The 22,468-nt window shown below is 40.6% G+C and overlaps 1 protein-coding gene across 3 annotated transcripts in view; it reads right to left on the bottom strand.

Annotated features, from left to right (window-relative positions):
- LOC122884969 (constitutive coactivator of PPAR-gamma-like protein 1) overlaps positions 1-22,468 on the bottom strand; it is a 36,939-nt gene extending 14,471 nt beyond the window's left edge. For 2 of the 3 annotated variants that reach the window (XM_044215532.1, XM_044215539.1), the window contains exons 1-10: positions 21,296-22,468; positions 19,352-19,598; positions 19,184-19,266; positions 13,034-13,162; positions 9,211-9,301; positions 5,268-5,356; positions 4,924-5,174; positions 2,147-2,240; positions 1,841-2,062; positions 1,433-1,604 (exon numbers count right to left, since the gene is read on the bottom strand). In XM_044215532.1, coding sequence (XP_044071467.1) covers positions 1,433-1,604; positions 1,841-2,062; positions 2,147-2,240; positions 4,924-5,174; positions 5,268-5,356; positions 9,211-9,301; positions 13,034-13,162; positions 19,184-19,266; positions 19,352-19,598; positions 21,296-21,769 — 1,852 coding nt within the window. In that variant the 5' untranslated portion in view covers positions 21,770-22,468. The remainder of the gene's footprint in view (positions 1-1,432; positions 1,605-1,840; positions 2,063-2,146; positions 2,241-4,923; positions 5,175-5,267; positions 5,357-9,210; positions 9,302-13,033; positions 13,163-19,183; positions 19,267-19,351; positions 19,599-21,295) is intronic. The other variant, XM_044215544.1, reaches the window with a different exon arrangement.

The raw sequence follows: 22,468 nt of genomic DNA, 5'->3' as shown, positions 1-22,468 counted from the left end.
TCAGGGGAATACCGACCTACTTTCCAGAGATTTTATAAGACTCTTACCCATATTATTTGCTATTCACTAATCTAGATTAGGCAATCTTGGTTACATGAAAAACCATCTCCACATTTAAGAGTAGGCTTAAGACTTTCCTCTTTGATAAAGCTTATAGTTAGAGCTGGCTCAGGTTAGTCCTGAACCATCCCCCTTAGTTTTGCTGCTATAGGCCTAGACTGCCGGGAGACTTCCCATAATGCACTTCTCTCCTCTCCATCTGTATGCATTCTTATCCCATTAATGCATGTTGCTAACTTGACACTTTCTCTGTCCTGTAGTTTTGTGCTTACTTGTCTCTCTCCTCCTGTCATTTTCAACAGGTATTTCTGCCTCCAGAGCTGCAGAGTCTGGATCTATGATTGCAAGGCACCTTCTGCCCACATGTTCCTGCTAGACAACCACTACTACAAATAATAATAATAATAATAATAATAATAAAATTGTAATAATAATAATAATAAGAAGAAGAAGAAGAAGAAGAAGAAGAATTGGCGCTATATAAATAAAATTTAATTGAATTGCGTAAGTGGAAGTAAAGTGCGAAACAACAAGAAGAAGCCACAAAAACAACAGGCAAAATGGATTCTCGTGGATAGAGTATACACGAAACTGATGCTAGCGTTACTAGGACCGCTAACTGAGCTGAACAGCTACAGTTAGCCGTGCAGCTAGCGGTTACTTTAGCAACAAGTAAAAGGTATCTGTCCATCAGGAAATCACAGAGAGTTGAGGCAGAGCAGCCGGAGGACATCAGAGGGGAAAACCAGAAAATATTTTCTCCATAAAATATGATCCAGTTTCACCAAAATCAGTGAATAAATTGTGTTTTTAAAGTGTTTTTTGTACAGTAAACAGTGAGGCCCAGTCCCCAGAAACACTGCGCTCCGGTGGCATTTATCGTTTTTATTTTATACGTGTTTATTTGCATATAGAGCAGGGAAGTGCGAACCGATCGCAAGTGGTCACTCAAGACGCTTGTGGAGACGCATTCTAATGCCAGGTGTGAACTGACATACTTAGAGCTGTTCACTTGTGATCGGATCACCCAAGACGCATGTTAATGTCAGGTATAAACAGCCTCAATGAATCTCTCTCCTCCCACAAACTGTTTCTGCCTGAATGCCATCTCCTGGTGACTCTTAACAGGTTAGGACACCTCTGGAGCGCTCCCAAATATCAATAGAGATGATTTATTTCCCAAATTAAGAAAGTTGATAGAACACTTTTACTCCTAGTCCTAAAGGTATGACCAAAAATGCATCACTCTGAGAATTTCTGGCCAGTCAGGACTAATTTCCTACTCTGAGACACTTGATAAATGCAGGCCCAGAAACCTCAGTACGGCATGTGATACAGTGACATAAAGGAGCTTTCTAACCACAGGACTCACATTCAAGGAGGCAGTTCTTCCTCATGGTGAGTCTCTCAGCCTTCTTCCTGGCCTCGGCCAGGCTGAAGAGCACTCCGTAAACATATTGACGGATAGGCCGAAACAGCTGCACTGCTGAAGGCAGGTCTTTGTTAGCTTCATCTTCAATGGTGACAGATAGCTTAATCTCTCCCTGCAAAGACACATTGTTACCTTAATGCTGCACAATGCCACAAACAACTCACTATAGATACTTCAGATTCCAGTCTGTGTAGGCCTAGCATCACTTCTGACGAGACATGAATATGTGTGCTTTTCTTGGGATGCATTGGGATTTCTTTAGTTTTACATGAACACAATTAAAATAAAAGACACTGTCATTACAAAGCAGCTTATCAGAATCAGTCTAGATGAGTCCAACCCCCTGACCTTGGTGAGAGCATGGTAGATGTAGGGGTACATAAGGCCCTTCTTGTGTCTGTGCTCGGCCACCCGTAAGACCTCAGGGGCCACAGCAGGTAGAGGTGGGATGGTGATGTCCATGTGGTTCCTGGTGGGCATGGAGAGCAGGGAGGGAATCTGGACATTCAGGCTGTGGAGACCTCCGGCCTGTGACCCCAGGCTCACAGTAGAGGTCACACAGAGGTCAGCCTGAGGACAGACAGGACACAGCGTTTTTTAGTTACTTGGTGAGATTTCTGAACAGGTCTAATGTGTTCCTGGTGTTTCACTCACTTTTGTTTGGTCCCCTAGGTCTCCCTCTGGTGTGTTTTCAGAATGTGGGGTATGTTCATTTTTCTCCCATTCACCCTTATGGTCACTAACATGACTAAAAAAAAACAGCATACATATGATTCAGTTTAGCAAAGTCGAGATAAACCATTGATCACCTTTGGCTGGCAGTGTACCATAAATAACATATAACCTGACGTGTTCATACAGGAAAGTAAAAATTATTACAATGAGCAGTGTCACTTGCTCGTATCATCAGGCAATAGCAGTTTGACAGCACGCCAAATTCTGTTTCATTTGATAATTACTGCCGGACCTAAAGCAGCATTCAGGCAGGTTTTCTGTATAAATCTACCTTTGTCTACAATCTAAAAGACAAAGATGGACAGCCACACAAAAATCATGCAATTATTGTGACGTCTTAAATTGACACCCTTTGCCCAAATTAAATTCTAGTGGTCATATCTTCATCCACAGGTGGCACAGAAATGAAATATTAACAGAACGAATATCCTAAATAGAAATGTGCAAACGTTCCTTCCAGAAAACGCTGGAGGGACCCACCAACCTCGATTTTCCATTAACTATTAAAAGTAGATGTTTAGCTCTTAGAATAGCAGTGTTATGAAAATTAAAACAGCCTATTAAAGATTTCAAATATTGTGTGGTAAATAACATCTTTCCTTCCACAGGTAGAAAATTTATTAGAATTAATACAGGTTTCCATTTTACTAAGTGTAGCAGTGTAGTGTGGTTACTAAGTGTAGCAAGATATACACATATTTTATAGATACTTGTGCTTCTGCCAAGACAAATCTTCTTTGACAAGTGTCAGGAGGTGTCATGTGTTTAATTCAACCAAATGAGAGGTGAACTCTTCATGACCTCAGTGACATTTCTCCCATTAGCTTACCATTCTTTTCCTTACCAGCAAAGCTTTGTTTCTACACAAGTACTGACACATAAGGCACAGACACAGTGACATCAGATCCTGTGAGCTAAAAATCAGACAAACTGTTATCATAACCATTAGTGCAATGGTGCAAAGTGCTCTCTCTCTCCTGTTATTGAGACTTGATTCAACCAAATGAAGGATTTATATCAGAGTTTGTTAGAATAAACAAACAAAAGAAACTGTGCTGTCATCTGGAGATCTATGTTTGCAGATACACACCCAGGGTCCAAAGTTAACTTTTTGGCTCATCTGCCAAAGGCAGGTAAACTCAGAAAATTTATCAGCCAAAAATATTTTTTACTGCCCATAAAACTGTCTCATGCATTATTTGAAATAATAAGCTCAAGTTTTTAGTATGCAAACTCATCTTTAACATCACTTTAAAGAGAATTATAAATCGATATAACATCAGATTTACAACTTTTATTCTGAACTTAAATTAAAAAAACCCCTCTCAATTAATTACATTGTTGCACTTTAACTCATGTCTGATGATGAGGTGTAGGAACAGGATGTCTGTCACCCCTGTTCTCAAAACTGGAGCAACAGATCACAGATTTGGGGGTTTTATCATGGCCAGGAAGCTACAAAGGGCAATATACTACCAAATTCAACATCACTTTAGTAACTACACACCCAAATTGTGCTAGCTCCCTCCATCCCGGCATATTTAAAAGATGCAGCAGACGACTGCACAGGAGAACCACTGTAGGGGGCGTGGTCTCGTGGATACAGTCTATGTATGTGACGCGGGAGGTAAGGAGACACCGCCCAGAGTGACCAACAGTGTGACAGACTGACCTCCGCTCAGTGAAGCACGAACAGCCATACAGAGCTGGTAGTCAGAGCTAACCAGCCATGAGCAGCTGCTGTCAGCCTCTCCGTGTCCGCGCTGGAAACCCAGAGAGTCCGCTGGAGCTTTGACTAGAAGCACATTCACGGCCCTTTGTAAAAGTTTCTGTGTGGTACCTGGGTTGTAGCTGAGCTAGTGTCTCATAGAGGCTGAGAGGCTCTCCGGTGTGTGTGTGTGTCTGTCTGTGGGGGAGTGTCAGCATGTAGCTCTGCTGTTTATCATGTTAATGTTACACGCAACAGTTAGCTGGTGTTCTGATATTTATACTTGGCGGTAGCTGATATGAAATATAGCCTACCTCAGAATCACGATTAGATGATGTGATTCCAAATTATTTACTGGCCACCTGGCCGGTGCCCCAATTTATTTTTCCGCCAAACCCAAAATTTACCCGCATTTGGCACTTGGCAGGTGTTAATTTTGGACCATGGATAGACCAACTAAAATCAAGCCTCTTTGGGTATCTGGAAATAGAAACCACATACTGAGCAGTAAATCAGCGCATTTTTTGCCATTGGAGACTACACTGCAGTACAATTATTGTGTGCTACAAAACTATTTTACCAAACGTAAGCTAAAGACATTTGCTGCAAGAAGAACCCATTATCTCACATCCACAACTCAAAGTTTCTGGAACAATACCAGGACAAAATACTAATAGGAAATGACATAACAAAATACATTTCTGGAAAACAAGTATTAACAATGTACAGCCACCTCCTAATACATTTCTTACTGTAAATTAAGTTGTTCCAGTAAATGCAGGGATATGTTGTCACTGGTAATGATGGTGATTACAAATGCTGTCTTCACTGTTGCCCCTGTACTTCACCTTAAATTATAAATGTACATATGACAAACAGAAATGGTCAGCTGTGGGACAACAAACATGACAGACTGATCTCTAACAGCTAAGGAGTTTCTCCATGAATTATAGACAGTAACAGAGAGTAAGTGCTGTGTTGAACTCACTTGGCAGTTGTGCCTAAGCTCTCTTCATTCTCTGAGGAGGAGGATGTGGAGGAAGCGTTGAAGAAAGCAGCTTCTGTGTGGTTGGGGCTGCCGGCCTGGCCCAGGTTGATGGGAGAGGACCTCTCATACAGCGGTGTGTGCTTCCCTTCATGAGGAATGTTGCTGTAGCTGTTCTGCTCCGGGAGGCCTTTCTCCACCGAATCCAGAGCCAGGCAGCGTTCCACCAGAGGCTCTGGGTACGAGTGCTGAACCTGAAGACAGTGAGGGAAAACAAACATGTCCTTCTCATCATGCTGAACCACCTGCAGTATTTCACTGTTGAGTACAGTGTATTTCTGTCTTACCCCAGGTTTTACAGGCAGCAGCACCTGTGGAATGTTGAGCATTTTTAGAGATGGTACTGCAGCAGGCACTCCCATGTGATTTGGTCTGACTGTGAAACAGATACACAAAAAAAAAGTCAGAATATAGACTCAGGAGAGGGTGGACCTGCTGTACAGAGCTGTAGTTACCAATGACGACAAGTTCACGTCAGTATTTGTTTCGGAGAATTTGGGATTTCTAAAACGTGAGGGTTAGTTTAAAAAAAAAGAAAGGATGAATACTTTGTAGGCTTATTCCAATATACTGTATTTAAAGTATATATGACCGATACTTAATTTTTCAGGCCGATACCAATTTTGATATTTGAAAGTTAAAAAAAATAAAAAAATAAAATCAGATAATGATATATCAGTTGAGTATTTTTTTTTTTAAATAAACATAACATAAAAAACAATCTTGATACAGATCCCTTAGATTTGTTTTACAAGACACATACTGAGTGGGACATTTTACACTGTAAAAATCAACTATAACTATGTAATAGTGACAGTTTCTAAATTACCTCTAACGTGGTTTGACATTTCTGTGCAATCTGCAATAAGCTGATATTGACTAATATATCCGCCAGGCCAATTTCTCGGTCTAGCTCTAATTTAAAATGTATGTAAATGTATTACTTTTAAGCCAAAAAAGGTAAATAAAAAATTATTCAATAATTTCCCTCCATTTTTTTTTTATATAATATGAGAATCTCATAGATAGATTATCTAGATATTTAAAAAAATATTAACAGACACGGTTTAGAAGAGACACGGCTCACTTGAGAGCCATTTCCTGTATCTGTGTCACGTGGGTTTCGCCACTGCCCCGCCCCTTTAGGAGACTAGCGGCAGGTCCTGAGTCTGTTCACTCCAATGGGAGAAGTGAACGTGAGCACAAATTATGATTCTTTCACCCCATAGTCACCACAGTAAATATCAGACCCATTTTTCACGAGCCACATATCTCCAAACATTCTGACACTAAAATGGCATTTTTCTTTGATCGAGACCTGTCTCTGTCTCAGCCACACACACACTCTGGAGAGATCTGGCAACATCTGTTCTCTAACCGTCGGTCTGGTTTCACTGCAATGCTGCCGATGTCACTTTCCAACCGGATAAACAGACATGTAAAAGGGACTTATACAAACCATGAACTAAAAGTTGAAACTTGTGAACTTGTGTTTCTTTACTTAATAATAATAATATTAAACTTGTTTCTTTACTTAATAATTCTATTGTTGTTATTATTTAACTGGGGAGACTCGACCATGCCCACTTAGGAAACAGGAAGTGTATACCATTTCATACCATTGGCGCTGCCTGTAATGCGTTATGTTATAGAGTATCTTTGATATTAATATATTAAATTTTAAATGCACTTCAGAAAAGAAACTCAAAGTTTCATGAATAAATTTGTCTCCTACATTCAGAAAGTATTCTGATCCCTTCACTTTCGTCACACTTTATGTTGCAGCCTTATGCTAAAATTGGTATTTTTTTTCCCCCTCATCAATATACACTCAATACCCCACCCCATAATGACAAAGCAAAAATAGGATTTTAGAAATTTGTGCAACTTATCAAAAAGAAAAAACTGAAATATCACATTGACATATCACATTAAGTATTTAGACCCTTAACTCAGTACTTCATTGAAGAACCTTTGGCAGCATTACAGCCTCGAGTCTTCTTGCGTTTGACGCAACAAGCTTTGCACACCTGGGTTTGAAGATTTTCTGCCATTTTTGTCTGCAGAACCTCTCAAGCTCTGTCAGGTTGGATGGGACCGTCAGTGGACAGCCATTTTCACATCTCTCCAGAGATGTTCGACTGGGTTCAGGTCTGGGCTCTTGCTGGGCCAATCAAGCACATTCACAGAGTTGTCCCTAAGCCACTCCTGCATTGTCTTGGCTGTGTGCTTAGGGTCACTGTCCTGTTGGAAGGCCCAGTCTGAGGTCCTGAGCGCTCCTGACCAGGTTTTCATTAAAGATATCTCTGTACTTTGCTTCGTTCTGCTTTCCTTCAACACTGACCTCCCCCAGTCTCTGCCGCTGAAAAACACCACCATGCCCCCACGCTTCACCGTTGGGATGGTATTCCACAGATGATGAGTGGTGCCTGGTTTCCACCGGACGTGATGCTTAGAACTGAGGCCAAACAATTCAATCTTGGTTTCATCAGACCAGGGAATGTTGTTTCTTACAGTCTGATACAGTCACACTCCAAGCAGGCTTTCACTGAGGAGAGGCTTCCGTCTGGCCACTCTCCTATAAAGCCCAGATTGATTGAAGTGTGGCAGTAATGGTTGACCTTCTGGAGCTCAGCCATAGTGACCAATTGGTTCTTGGTCACCTCTCTTACCAAGGCCCTTCTCACCCAATTGCTCACTTTCGCCAGGAAGAGTCCTGGTTGCTCCAAACATCTTCCATTTGAGAATGATGGAGCCCACTGTGCTCTTGGAAACCTTCAATGCAGCAGACATTTTTTTGTAGCCTTCCCCAGATCTGTGCCTTGACACAATCCTGTCACTGAGCTCTGCTGGCAGTTCCTTCAACCTCACGGCTTGGTTTTTGCTCTGATATGCATTGCCAGCTGTAGACCTTTCCAAATAATGTCCAATAAATTGAATTTACCACAGGTGGACTCAAATCAAGGTGTAGAAAAAAACATCTCAAAGATAACCAAGGGAAATGGGAGGCACATGGACTAAAGTTGAAGTGTTATAGCAAAGGGGCTGAATATTTATGTCAATGTGATATTTCAGGGTTGTTGTTTTTTTTAAATAAATTTGCAATAAAAAATGTATTTAAACGATTTTAGCATAAGGCTACAACATAACAAAATGTGAAAAAAGTGAAGGGGTCTGAATACTTACTGAATGCACTGTATGATTGACCCATACCCTGTAGTGTTTTTGATGAAGAGGAGAAGGGGCTGATGTGCAACAAAAGGTCACTGGCCTGGACTCAAACCCTGGACATTGCGATTACGCAGCCCTGCAACATCATCGCTTATTCAAATCATTTGCAAACTGTACCTCAGCCAACCATTAAAAAAACATAAAACATTTGCAATGTTTTGGCTTTCATTTTATAATTTCAGGTGTTTCTACTCCTTTTTTGAATGAAAAAAGCACATAATAAATTGTTTGATGGAAATGTACCTAATACTAAACCAACATGTCACACCTAGGGGTGGGCGATACGTCCATAATCTTCTATCACGGTATATATCATGATTCACGATACAGTAATTGTTCTGTAAATTCAATTAAGAGGATTCAAAATAACCATATATACTTCATCACATTTGATTATTTTCTTCTTTTATTTGAAACTTCCATACAAAACAAATCCTGCAATTTCACTCTCCTCCTCCATGTTTCCTTGTCACTCTTTTCTTCTGGTCCAGTTGGCAAACCAGCTTAGAGGTGCATTACCGCTACCAACTGTCGCTCATGTGAGAACGTGGTAAGCACATGGATGTATAATAAGACATGGATACCGGACCCAAAGATGGTGCCTGGTCAGTCGAATAAGAATTGCTCTCTCCCTCTCATACAATAGAAAGTCATTATTGACCTTGTTTGCAGTTTGAGGTGTCCTGTCAACAGTTTTACAGAGGTCTCAGGGAAATGCTTTTTGGGCCGCAGAGGAATTTTTCACTACAATACAAAATAGGAAGCAAGTGTGAGCGGCCATATCCAGGTCTTATTATACATCCATGGGTAAGCAGTCCTGCGGCCTGTCTTTGTTTCTAATCTCAAACATTTATCTAACACATGTACCAGCCAGGTTAGCCAGTGAAGACAAAATCTGAGAACTTCCAGCTACTCTATATACAAACCAAAGCTGCTGATAAACAACAATATTCAAGCCCAGACCTCAAGACAATACAGTATCATCAGAAAGAAACCCACCTAACTGTGGAGGGCATTGAGGGGGTTTGCTGGCGGCTGAGTAGTACTCCACTGCCTTCTTGAAGCGGATGACTTTGTCATCAGTGCACGACTAAGAGAATAACAAATGAGATTAGTACACACAGAGCACAGTCAGAAGACAGGTGAATTATCTGTCCACAGAAGAAGGAAAATATTTCAGTTAACAATGCCATAACCTGTGGACCCATTGGGGCTCTGTAAAGCGTGCAGCCATCTTTTTGTTTTTAACATTAAGATAAAGATTATCATTTTCAAACAAAGCTTCCCAATCCTAACAAAGTTAAAATGACCTGGTACATGCCAGTATACTACATTTCCCTGTTCCCTGTTTATTAGTGGACCAAAACCATGACAACTCAGAGTTGAGACCAGGAGGCAGAGTTGCAGTCTTACATGCTTCTCTGCGCTTCCAGAGCGGTTACCTTCCCAAAACTCCTTAGTGACAGTATCTACTCCCCAACCACTTAAATGAATGAAATCAAAAGTTAACAGAAGAGAAGTTATACATAAAAACCTAAACAAAAACAGTAAAATACAACAACAAAATAGGAGAATTAAATGTGGACTCTTAAATATCAGATCTCTCTCATCTAAAGCTGTACTAGTGAACGATTTAATATCAAAGTATCATATTGACTTATTTTGTCTTGACTGGCTGGGTCATTAGATTCGATTGGCTTTTGTCAGAGTGTACATAAACCCACTCACTGTTTTGACCACACCATCGACCTTGTTCTGGTATATGGCATCGAAATTGAACATTTAATAGACTCGTTTAGCCTGGCAGGATAGTCTTAAGCCTTCCCTAATGCCAGAGCAGCCAACAAATCATCATTAATAGAGGAAAATAAAAACAACCCCAGGTTTCTTTTCAGCACTGTAGCCAGGCTGACAGAGAGTCACAGCTCTATTGAGCCATGTATTCCTATAGCCCTCAGTAGTAACGACTTCATGAGATTCTTGAATGATAAAATTGTAACTGTTAGAGAAAAAATTCATCACGTCCTGCCCTCAACCGGTACCGATTTATCTTCAAACACAGGAACCTTAGAAACAACTGTAAAACCTGAAATATATTTAGACTGCTTTGCTCCTATCGACCTTCTTCAACTAACTTCAACGATTAATTAATCTAAGCCATCAACCTGTCTCTTAGACCCCATTCCAACTAGGCTGCTTAAAGACATTTTACCCTTTGTTAGCACTACTTTACTGGATATGATCAATCTGTCTTTATTAACAAGATATGTACCACAGTCCTTAAAAGTAGCTGTAATTAAACCTCTTCTTAAAAAGCCCACTCTTGATCCAGGGGTTTTAGCCAACTATAGACCTATATCTAACTTTCCCTCCGACACCATTGACCATCACATCCTATTACAGAGACTGGAACATTCAGTTGGCATTAAAGGAACCGCAATAAGCTGGTTTAAATCCATTCTATCAGATCGATCTCAGTTTGTACACGGTGAGTCCTCTGTGCACGCCAAAGTTAGTCACGGAGTCACACAAGGTTCTGTGCTTGGACCGATTCTATTCACCTTATATATGCTTCCGTCTAGGCAATATTATTAGGAAACACTCCATAAACTTTCATTGCTATGCGGATGATACCCAATTATATCTATCGATCAAGCCAGATGAAACTAACCAGTTAGCTAAACTTCAAGCATGCCTTAAGGACATAAAGACCTGGATGACCTGCAATTGTCTGATGTTAAACTCTGACAAAACTGAAGTTATTGTGCTTGGCCCCAAGCACCTCCGAGACACATTATCTAAAGATCAAGTTGCTCTAGATGGCATTGCCCTGGCCTACAGCACCAACGTAAGGAACCTTCGAGTTATCTTTGATCAGGATTTATCCTTTAACTCCCACATGAAACAAACTTCAAGGACTGCCTTCTTTCACCTGTGTAACATTGCAAAAATCAAGCACATCCTGTCTCAAAATGATACAGAAAAATTTGTCCATGCATTTGTTACTTCTGGCTGGATTATTGCAATTCCTTATTATCATGCTGCCCGAATAAGTCCCTTAAGACTCTACAGTTGATCCAGAATGCTGCGGCACGTGTACTGACAAAAACTGGGAAAAGAGATCATATTTCTCCAATATTAGCTCCTCTGCACTGGCTCCCTGTAAAATCCAGAATAGAATTTAAAATCCTTCTCCTCACCTACAAAGCTCTTAATGGTCAGGCCTCATTGTATCTTAAAGAGCTCATAGTACCTTATTACCCCATTACAACACTGCACTCCCAGAATACAGGGTTACTTGTGGTTCCTCGAGTCTCCAAAAGTAGAATGTTAGTTATTAAGCTCCTCTCCTGTGGAATCAGGTCGCAGTTTGGGTTCGGGAGGCAGACACCATCTCCACATTTAAAAATAGGCTTAAGACTTTCCTATTTGATAAAATTTATAGTTAGGGCTGGCTTGGGTGAGTCCTGAACCATCCCTTAGTTATGCTGCTATAGGCCTAGACTGCCGGGAGACTTCCCATGATGCACCTCTTTCCTCTCTCCTCCTCTCCCTATGTATGCATTTTTATCCCATTAATGCATGTTACTAACTCGACATCTTCCCTCTCCCGTAGTTTTGCGCTTACTCGTCTCTATCCTCTTGTCGCTTTCAGCAAGTATTTTTACCTCCGGAGCTGCAGAGACTGGATCTGTGGTTGTGGGCCACCTGCTGCCCCCGTGTTCCTGCTCGACAACTGCTACTATAGTTATTACTATTATTGTCATTATTATTCCTGTGACTATCAGTCCTATTATTATTACTTTAATAACATTACCACTATTTTAAAATTCTCTCTCGAAAAGTGCAATGAGATCATTTCTGTTATGAATTGGCACTATATAAAATAAATTGAATACATTATGAACTGAGGCCTCCAACTAGGGTATGGGTCATGGCTCACACTTGAGTCATGAGAGCAGGAGAGAGTGGTTTCATAGCAGTGCTAAAAAAAAAAAAATTCTACTTCAACCTTGTATAATTGTATCTTTTTTTTCTTTTCCATTGTGTAAACTTATTCTACAGTGCTGTAAATGTTTATATCTATATTATGCGTTCTACTTGTAACAGCTCATTTCAGGAGCGATGGGGTTCATTCACCCTGTTGAATCTAATATTTTAGTTGGATTCTGCTCAGTGCTTTCTACTGGCCAAGGCGAAATGTTTGCTATGTCAAAGGTGGTTTTTGAATGTGAATTTAAAAATCTTGGCAATCGCTAATAGCTAAAATCTCCTTTTCTAGAAAGGTCTGTGTATAAATGCAAATCTGTTTGCTTTCTAAACACAGATCTGTCCAATGGTTTTATTGTCTATAGAACTGGAGGTTTGGTGCTATTAGCTATTGACTACATTTTAGCAAAACATCTTCTCTACAGCCCCTCCTGATGCTACAAATGTTAAAATTTTTTCAGGCTCTAGACTACAGTGAAGTCTATCACAGTTGTTTTACTGCTGCACCACTATACATACAATACATTCATTAAATTCACTTTTATGGAAATGTTTCGCAACGGAACTTAAAAATAAGTGCTGGAAACCAAGTATAAATCGTTTTCACCCCCAAAAAATTGGTTTTTGGTGCTTTTAGAAGGAATGGGTCACCTGGATAAGTCTGAAAACTACTGCTACACAACCACTGTTTGTTGGGATATATTCATCAAAAAGCATGTGACCAAAACAATCTGCATTATATCCATCGTCTCTCAAGCAGATAACAATGAGTGTCCAATTAATAAAGAGCCAGTGCCACCTTGACACATCAGCGCAGCTCTACTTTTCATACCTGTGAATGCTTGAAGATGTCCGTAGCAATGGCCTCCAGGTCAGTGATGTCTTGGATGTTGCGGACGTAGTCAGCCACAGCCTTGATTACAACATCACAGGGTGGGAGCACAAGTTGGTGGGCACGCACCTGAGGAATGATAATGCAGAGTTAACAACAGGTCAACCACTCAAGTTTGAGGGAATAATTTCAAACAAAACTATTTACATCAGTGAGTACAACAACATCCTGTTGCTGTTTAAAATACTGTATTTGGCCCGGAGTTTGGCACAGCGCACACACACACACACACACGCACAGGTATATCATAAATAAGTATGCAGAGTAAAAACAGTAAATCTCCAGTGCAGTTCTGCGTTTACCAGACTGTTGCATGTCAATGCTGGTTTAACAATGTGAAAATATGTCACAGCTTCAAGATAATTATCATATTAAATCTGCTTAATTAAATAGTTTTCTTTGGGGAAGTTACATATTCTGTTTTAACCATGCATCTGAAACTTTTTATTAGACCGTTTTACCGTCCTGCCAACCTACCTATTCCAAAATTGAAATGAACCCAAAATTGATCCAGAATTTAAAAGTGCCGATTGTAAAATCTGTGTTTTTTCTCAGCACCTTAATCTTTAGCTTCCATTTGCTGTTAGTGGTGATTAAGATCAGTGACTACATGTGTATCAAAGAACCAGATATTTTCTAATGTTAATCTTTTCTACTGATGAGTCAACTGTGAGAATTTCATGTCTATCCAAGCGCAGTAAAAGTGCTCCAGCTGTGAGTCACACAACATTGTCGATGGGAAAAACTCAATGGGACTTTTTACCAGAACCAGGGGCACCCAAAATACCTCCTCCCACATCACAACTCTATATGTTTTGGTAAGAAACACTGAATGTAAACAGATTTTTTTTGTTTACAAGAAAATCCAACAGGGCCCCTGTAAAGTCACAGTGAAAGTGAAGTAACTGTGTCTTTATCTTCAGTAATGTGATGTATTTCTGAGAGGGAGTTATATCAAATCCTTAAGATTTGATTGGATCACTCAAACGTGGGCGTGGCTTAGTGAATACGTGATGCAAAGCTGTAGAGGACTGACCTCAACCCACACCTCCCTCACTTGCATTGTTAGATCAGGAGGAGGAGGATAGAGGGAGAAATTAATAATTAGCAAACAATTACATTATTTTGAAAATGAGTCATCTAAAATATTTTAACATTTTACAGGAAGAAAACAAGGGATTTTGCTATATAATACTCAAAAATGATAGTTCTGATGTATGTTTGGCATATAACAGGAGATAGGGGTGTGCCATATCACATTCACGATAATAACGGTATAATTTTTAATATGATAAAAAAATCATATCGTGATAATGGCAACATTCAAACTTGTTGAAATAATGTCGTTGTACTGTTATGCACAGCAACAACAAGCATGGCTGAAAGCAAAAGTAACATTGCTACCGGCTCCACGGTGGAGGAATTGGTTCCAAAAAGGGGAGCTACTTCAGTAGTGGCAGTGGTTTGGTTACAAAAGATCAAGCAGTTTCCCCACACACTTTACTTGGTCGGGCCGTCCAGGTATATTAACAACGCCATCCGCGATCGATTAACTAGTGGACAGTCTCCCCTTGCTCTACCCCTCCCTTGCGGTCTACTGACAATCGCACATTTTCTGCAGAGAAACAAAGAGAAAGAGTCTCCTACTTATACCGTTGTTTAGTAAAAGCTTGTAAGTGCACGTTGGTGCCGATGTCATTTAGTACCACGTTGGTTTCGATAGGCGACGTCATTAATAACACACGCGGCTCACCTGCTGCTGTGAAAACGGAATCACGGGTGAAAAAATCCAAAATGGGAGTTGTTTTTTTTGGGTGACTTTATAAAACATAGTGCTGACAAAGAAAGTCAACAGTGCAGACACATACGAGGAGAGAGAAACAGAAAGAGGCGGGCAAGCAGGTGTGTGTGAAGAAAAGAGAACTGAAGGGAAAAGAAAGGTGAGCAGATTAAAGTAGTTTGTGAGTCAACACTACAATAAGGTGGAGAATTAAAATGGTAACAAACAATTTTTTATATATATATATATATAAAAATAAATAAAAAAATTTAAAAAACTTTGTCCTTCACCCCCCGCGGGTGGTCTCATCCTTCGAGCTCGGGTCCTCTGGGAGCTTGAGGGTTCTGCGCAGTATCTTTGCTGTTCCCAGTACTGCACTCTTCTGGACCGAGATGTCTGGTGTTCTTCCAGGGATCTGCTGTAGCCACTCCTCCAGTTTGGGGGTCACTGCCCTGAGTGCGCCGATGACCACGGGCACCACTGTTGCCTTCACCTTCCAGGCCTTCTCCAGCTCTTCTCTGAGCCCTTGGTACTTCTCTAGTTTCTCATGTTCCTTTCTCCTGATGTTGCCATCGCTTGGTATCGCCACGTCAACCACAACGGCTTTCCTCTGCTGTTTGTCCACCACCACGATGTCAGGCTGGTTGGCCATTACCATTCTGTCAGTCTGGATCTGGAAGTCCCACAGGATCTTGGTTCGGTCATTCTCTACCACCTTTGGAGGTGTTTCCACTCAAAAACTATATATATATAAAATTTCTTCAGGATTTTTGTCGTATCATCAAGAATATTGTTATCGCAGAAATACCCTGAAATATCGTGATATTATTTTAGGGCCATATTGCCCACCCCTAACAGGAGCTAACTAAACAATTAACACAGAAGGATGAAGGTCTTTTTAAGGCTTTGTTCAGACTGCAGGCAAATCTGATTTTTTTCTCAAATCATCTTTAAGACAGACTGTCTGCTCCATTATTTGCAAGTGATCAGATCGGATTTGTGTGTCCAGACATCACCAACCTATGTGCATGGGTTGCTGTGGTGACGACGTAGGTGTCATTAACTATGTACGCTGGTGACACGGCTTTCCAACGTGAAAGTATGAGAAATGGAGATCCTTCATCTCGTCCTCCAAACAATCACACTGCCAAGTCACGGTGCAGAACTCCTCCGTTGCACCAGACAAAACTCAGCCACACAACATGGATTCTGCTCAGCAGCTCCGATGCTCTTCTGTCACTCTGAATTTGACGTTGTTGTGCGTCGCGTGGCACAAAAGACACTTGGAAATCCGATTTGAGTGGCCAGAATGTCCAGACAGACGCATCTGTAGAAATCAGATTGGAATCGCATTTCAAACCAGCTCCAAATGTGTCATGTGTTTTTTGCTGTTCAGACTTTCTAAAATCAACCTGGATACATGCTGGATATGCCAAAAAACGGATTTGGGCTGACAGTCTGAACAAGGCCTAAGTGTTCTGGCCACATTTGTGCTAGTGAGCCACAATTTCAAATTAACTAAGTTTCTTTTGTTTTGTTCTGAAGCCCACTAGTTACTTTCCAGATATCCAAATCCAAAGCACGTGTGGACTATAAATGACCCACTAACAGAGATTAATAGGTAAACAGCTGTCCAAGTGACAGCAGCTGCGAAACTGGACTGTTTGTACAGAGCAACTTGAAATATAGCTTTCATAGCTTTAATATTTCCATTAGTTTGATCATAATTTTATGATTTCATCAAGCATGAACATATGTATAGTGCAGTTTCAGTTACCAATATTGGCAGTGTCCATGTGATAAAAAATATGTTTTCTTTGTTGAAGATGGCAGGTTGGATATCGACTACAGCAACCAACAAAGTGAGATTTATGTAATGTAAATATGCATTTGTTTGTTTTCTTTTTTAAATATTGTTTTACAGCCGTATATTTGTAGTTGTACCACCAGTAGATTTTCACAATCTGTTGATTATTTAGTATTTTAAATTCCATGCCATTTTAAAGTTAATATTACTGTGTAAAACAATGTTTTGGGAAAATTACGAGGTCAGTTTTTTATCTTTATTACTGTTTGAAAGACTGATGGGAGCAAAGTAAAGACTTAAGGGACAGCAGCAGAAACCAGTTAAGACGTGAGCAATCAGTGTGTGCACTATGAGGTCCTGTTGAGTGTCATTCGGCAGTGGAATGTAATGTGTCAGTATGTTGGGTTGTTCAGCCTCAGTCAGGCTGCACATGTGAACCAGATGGCTTTCTGTTTAATCACAACTAGTCATTTAAAAAGTAACAGCTGAACCATTTATACACTGTGCCCTAAAACTGTCTCGCACTGCTGTCAGGCAACTGTTTGACTCAACCATTCACCAATCCATGAATATCCTATTTCTGTACATTGGCCATGCATGAAAATTTTCATGTCAAATCACTAAATCCAGCTTGGTGGCAATTGGTGGTTAAGCTCACAGCATTCTCTTTATTTACAACTTTGGCAATACAGCAGTGCTAAAATTCAGTCTCCTTTTCCAGAAAGATCCACGGTTTCACAGCGATTTGTTGTCCAACTATCAGTTTTGATTTTTAGCCATCAATTGTCACCAAACAAGCAGCGATGTCCGCAACCTTGCTTTAAACTTGCATGAAAGCTACTGATACGTGCAGGACCCTGGACTTTCCTAAGGATAGGAAAAAAACAGGCATGTACAAGCATGTGGTCTCCAGTCCTTGTGTTCAAAGCTCAGTAGGAATCAGCAAAGAAAACCGGAAATGTGTATTAACGTTCAGTGAGTTTAACGATGAAAGTAATTACGTGTCCAAGCCCAAACAAGTCTTCTTAATGTAAGAAATTAAAGGCAGCGATGAAATCAGGTTTTTACTATGTTTTAAAGACCCTAAAAAGCTATTTTGTCAATCAGCTTCTTAATATGAGCGATGGAGTCCTACATGAACACACAAGTTTGGGTGATGTCACTTACATCTGTGCACCAATAGTGCAATAGTACTTTAAACACATTTTAAAGTATGTGAAAATACTCTGCTATGACTAGTATTTGGTTTAACATGGTTATCCCACATAAAATAAATAAATAAAAACTCTGAAAAGGGACTGGAAGCACCTACCCTTTCTCCCTCTGAAGGCCCCGCCCACCACCGCTGTGCGTTAGGTCGACCTGTGCCAGTTACGTAACGTAAGTAGATAGTGGAAGGAAGCTCCAGGGTCCGGTTTATATCCATAAACTGCACACTCGACCATGTTTGCTGTCAAAACTTTGACTACGCTAACTTAGTGCAAACTCACTCTCTGTGCTGACAAGTCGGCTCTGCGCCGGAGGTTTCAGGTTTCTTTGCCGGTGGCGTTGCGATTGGCTTTCGGATTTGTGACTAGGGCTGCACCAAACAATTATTTCTAAGATTAGTCGATTAATCTAACATCTAATTTATTGATTATTCTAAAGATTATTTTTTATTACTTGATTAGTATAACAATTTACCTAAAATAAATATCAAAAACTTCTCATTAATATTTCAATATTTTATTCAATAATTTTCTCTTAAAAACAAACAAATGTAACAAGAAACAAAAGTGCAACAAAAAATATATTTGTCTATTAAAAATATTATAATATATAAAAGAATATATTCCCTATTTCTAGTAGGTTATGTCACCATTTTAATTCTACTAAATCCTGCACCTTATTGTAGTGTTTACTCACAAACTACTTTAATCTGCTCACCTCGCTTCTGAACATAAGCAACATAAGGGACATAAACATAAGAAAAACACATTTTTGAGTGAAGGGGTACTTTAAAATCGCATTTCCATAAAGTTGAAGGACTCATGTGAGACAGATGGATGAAGCAGACTTTTAGTCCCTAGAATGGGTCAAACTCCCAAAACCCTGTACCCAATATTTCCCACAATGCAACACAATAGCTTCATCGGAGATTATTTTGTGAACACTCCTCCCGAGCCACAGAGGACATCATACAACTGTTTTCACAGGCTGAATTAGTACTCCTCGTGAGTAAACAGACCTTTGTGTATAAAATCAGTGGATTTTTTCTTTAAAGACACTTTTGTACTTTCCGTTGAGAAAGTGAATGACAATGGTGGTTTTCTGAGAAATTCATTAGGAGGCACACTGCAGGAGCAATACACTCACTCACCTGTGACAAAAATATTCAAGCACAGTATGCACTGAACCACCGTTACACTCCAACTGTCATTCACTATCAGTATTCACAGTTCTCTTCTATTACACTGGATTACCAGTCCTGTGATTATAAAGAAATCATCATTAGAAGATTTACCTTCAAAGATGCTAATGGGTGCTCTGGACCAAGTAAGCTCCAGTGAAAGGCAGCCAAGTCTTCATCAGGCAGTATGTGATTTCCTATAAAACACACCACAGCATAGTTGGGTCAGTCGGACTCATCTAACAGTTTCATTTATATTATGTCCAGTACTATCACACCAACCTAAAAGTGATGCAAAAATGACAAAACGATTTGGGTTGAGATCAAGCTGCCGTGCCACTTCGTGCATCAGGTACTGGCTGGTGGTGAGGCTTTTGCCGTTGCGGCTCAGTTTGAGGGCATGGGCGCTGAAGTAGTATGGGATGTTGCACAGAGCGTAGTCTGAGTCATAGGCCACCAGGCCATGGAAGCCGGTCTCCCTGCATAAGGCTATCACTTCCAGGTGGTGGTCCTCGATGCTCTGAACAACCTGAGGAGTGTCCAAGACAAGAATTAGCTAGGCTTTAGATGGTAAAACCTCAAAATAAACCTCTTACACAGACATGGTGTATTAGGCACTCGAGAAAAGGCAACAGAAATAGGATTACAAACCAGGTGCAGTTTTGTTTGAGCTACTCGTACTGAATAAGCCCTTCACAGCTGATTGGATACTCAAAGAGAGACAAATAATAGGCTATATATTTAAAATGCTATCCAGAGTATGTGTCAAAAGAACCTGATCTCAAAACAGCATAACTATATGAATAGTGACACTAATATATATATATATATATATATATATATATATATATATATATATATATATATATATATATAAAATTTACCACATAACACATGACTGCAATGTCTAAATTATAATATCTTGTAACTACGGAGTTAAATGATATATCCTGATTCACATATTTACTTGGTTTGCACCACTCCAACTTATCTCTCCCAATACCTCAACTCAGGGTATCCAATTCCAGATGCTGATCTGATTTGCAAATTTAAAATCTGAATACCACACTATGGAACTCATAGGGAAGGTAACATGTCCCCCAGCAGCCCTGACCTAATGAATGTCACTGACAGCAGAAACACATTTTCAATGATATTGACAAGTAAACTGTATTTAATGTGGATCAGTCCATACCCATTTGTGGATCGGGTATCTGCCCAATACCCAATACACCTAATAAGGTCAGTTTTGACCCCGATACCAATATGGCAGATCGGAGCATCCTTCATTTTTACATGCAACAAATCAATGCCATGTAAATCACTTCTGATAACAGCTCTACAATGCAGCATGCCAGAGACAAAACTGCATGCAGAATGAAATGCAACTTTACTGGTTCTGCATGCTTTAGTACTGTAGATACTCAGCTTAAATATGTATGAATTTCTGTACTTTGTAGTGTTCCTGCATAGGTAATATTTAGGGGCTGCAACTAATTATGTGCAGTATCAGTTAATCTGCAGATTGTATTCTCGATTAAACATTTGGTCTTTAAAATGTCAGAAAATAGTGAAAAAAGGCCATCACATTTTTTCCAGAGCTAAAGGGGGATGTTTTCTAAGGTCTTGATTTGTCCAACCAAACCAAAGATAGTCAATTTACCATCATAAAAAGCTAGGAAAACCAGCAAATATTCACAACTGACAAGCCGGAAGCAGTGAATTTTGGGCTTATTTGTTTAAAGAAAATGTACTTAACTGATTTATAGTTTAGCAAAATAGTTGGCAATTAATATTCTGTCATTTGGCTTATTGTTTCAACGTTTAAAAGTTCCAGAGTGACTGGTTTCTTCTTTCAGCTTCCCTTTAGGACTGGGGCAGTTCAGTGAGTCAGTTGTTTTTGCTCTGCTAGGACTAAGCAAACACCTGGCCTTTAATTAATAATCGAACCACATTACAATGTTGATCATATGCATTTCATATGAAGAGTTAACGTCACAAAATCAGAATGAGTTCAATATTAAAAAGCTGGCCACTGCCTCCACTGCTAACACTCCCAGAGGCACACTGATTAATATTGGCCGAGTATGGGAGCAGCTTTTATCATGGGTGAAACTGGCAGTGATGAGCAGCTAGCAGGCTAACCACAATGCCTGCTAACGTCTGAGGGCGGTAGTCCGGAGTGGCCCTGCTCAACAGGAATTGCCAGGCCGAGTTTTCACTCACCCTGACGCGGAACCTGAGGAGCGCCAGTCGGATGCAGTGGGCCATGCACACGGGAGGGAGGAACCAGACTTTGGGCGGCGGGGTGCCCTTGTTTTGGACGTGGCTGATGATCTGCTGGGCGGTCTGCCTCTCGTTCACCTGTCGCTTGACCCACTCGTGAAGACGGCCTTTCTCCAGGGCGCCATTGAAACACACCAGGAGCTCAATGTTGCCATTGAAGCAGGCCTTAGAGAGGGCGGCCAGGTAGCCCAGCATGTGGTTCCACTGGCCCCCGCTGACCCAGTCGGTGTAGAAGCCTCCGTAAAGCCGGTGGAGGCAGTTCTCGGCGTCCACCAGCAATCTCAACGGACTCTGAGGATGTCTCTGCCGGCCGCCTCCAACCATACTCCCCCGGGCCAGCTTCTGGAGCTCCACCGGCACCACAGCGCTAGGGCAATGCTTTTCAATGTACTCTTGGAAACCTTGAACACCCATGTTGCGCGTCTGTTAGAAGAGACTGAAACTTAAAAGTGACTGTTACAGAAAAGCGAAATATCAGAGGATATTAAACCGAAAGGGGTTGCAGTGCGCCTTTCCCACTGACAGTGACTGACAACCGGTTGGTAGCTGTGGTTATTGCAGGAGTTGGAATAATTTCGAAATAAACGTAAAAATGCTGCTATTTAGGCATCGTGAGTAGTTTTTTGGTTCATGGCTGCTAGCTGCCATGTGTCAGATGACGGAGCCATGTCTGAGGTTGTGAGTCTGCCCGGCCCCGGAGAGAGGGAGCTGGAGGGGAACACATGACGACATGACGCACAAGCACGTACAGAGGCATACGAGGAAACCATAGACTGTATAAACAAGAGGGTTCATTGCTACTTACTTCCGTATTTGCTTAATTTCGCGTCTACAATTTCTAATGTCATATCAATGTTATCACTGATTTGGGTGTAGCCAAAAGTGCAACATGCAGGAAATCACTTTTTTGTCCTATGCGAATCAGTGGCTATAACATACGTTTGATAAACTGTACAATGGTATGGCCAGCATAAGTGGGGTTTCCAAAGGTTGGATGGGAATTATCTTGACAAGTTTGAATCTTTAGGTTTGAGGATTTTGTTTCCTGATTTATGGTGGGGTCTGTCAGTTTTTTTTGTTTTGTTTTTTTTTTATTAATATTTATTTCAAAAA

This window comes from Siniperca chuatsi, linkage group LG2 (genome assembly GCF_020085105.1).
Source record: "Siniperca chuatsi isolate FFG_IHB_CAS linkage group LG2, ASM2008510v1, whole genome shotgun sequence".
Classification (NCBI taxonomy): Eukaryota; Metazoa; Chordata; class Actinopteri; order Centrarchiformes; family Sinipercidae; genus Siniperca; species Siniperca chuatsi.
This window is presented reverse-complemented; position numbering and strand designations above follow the sequence as displayed.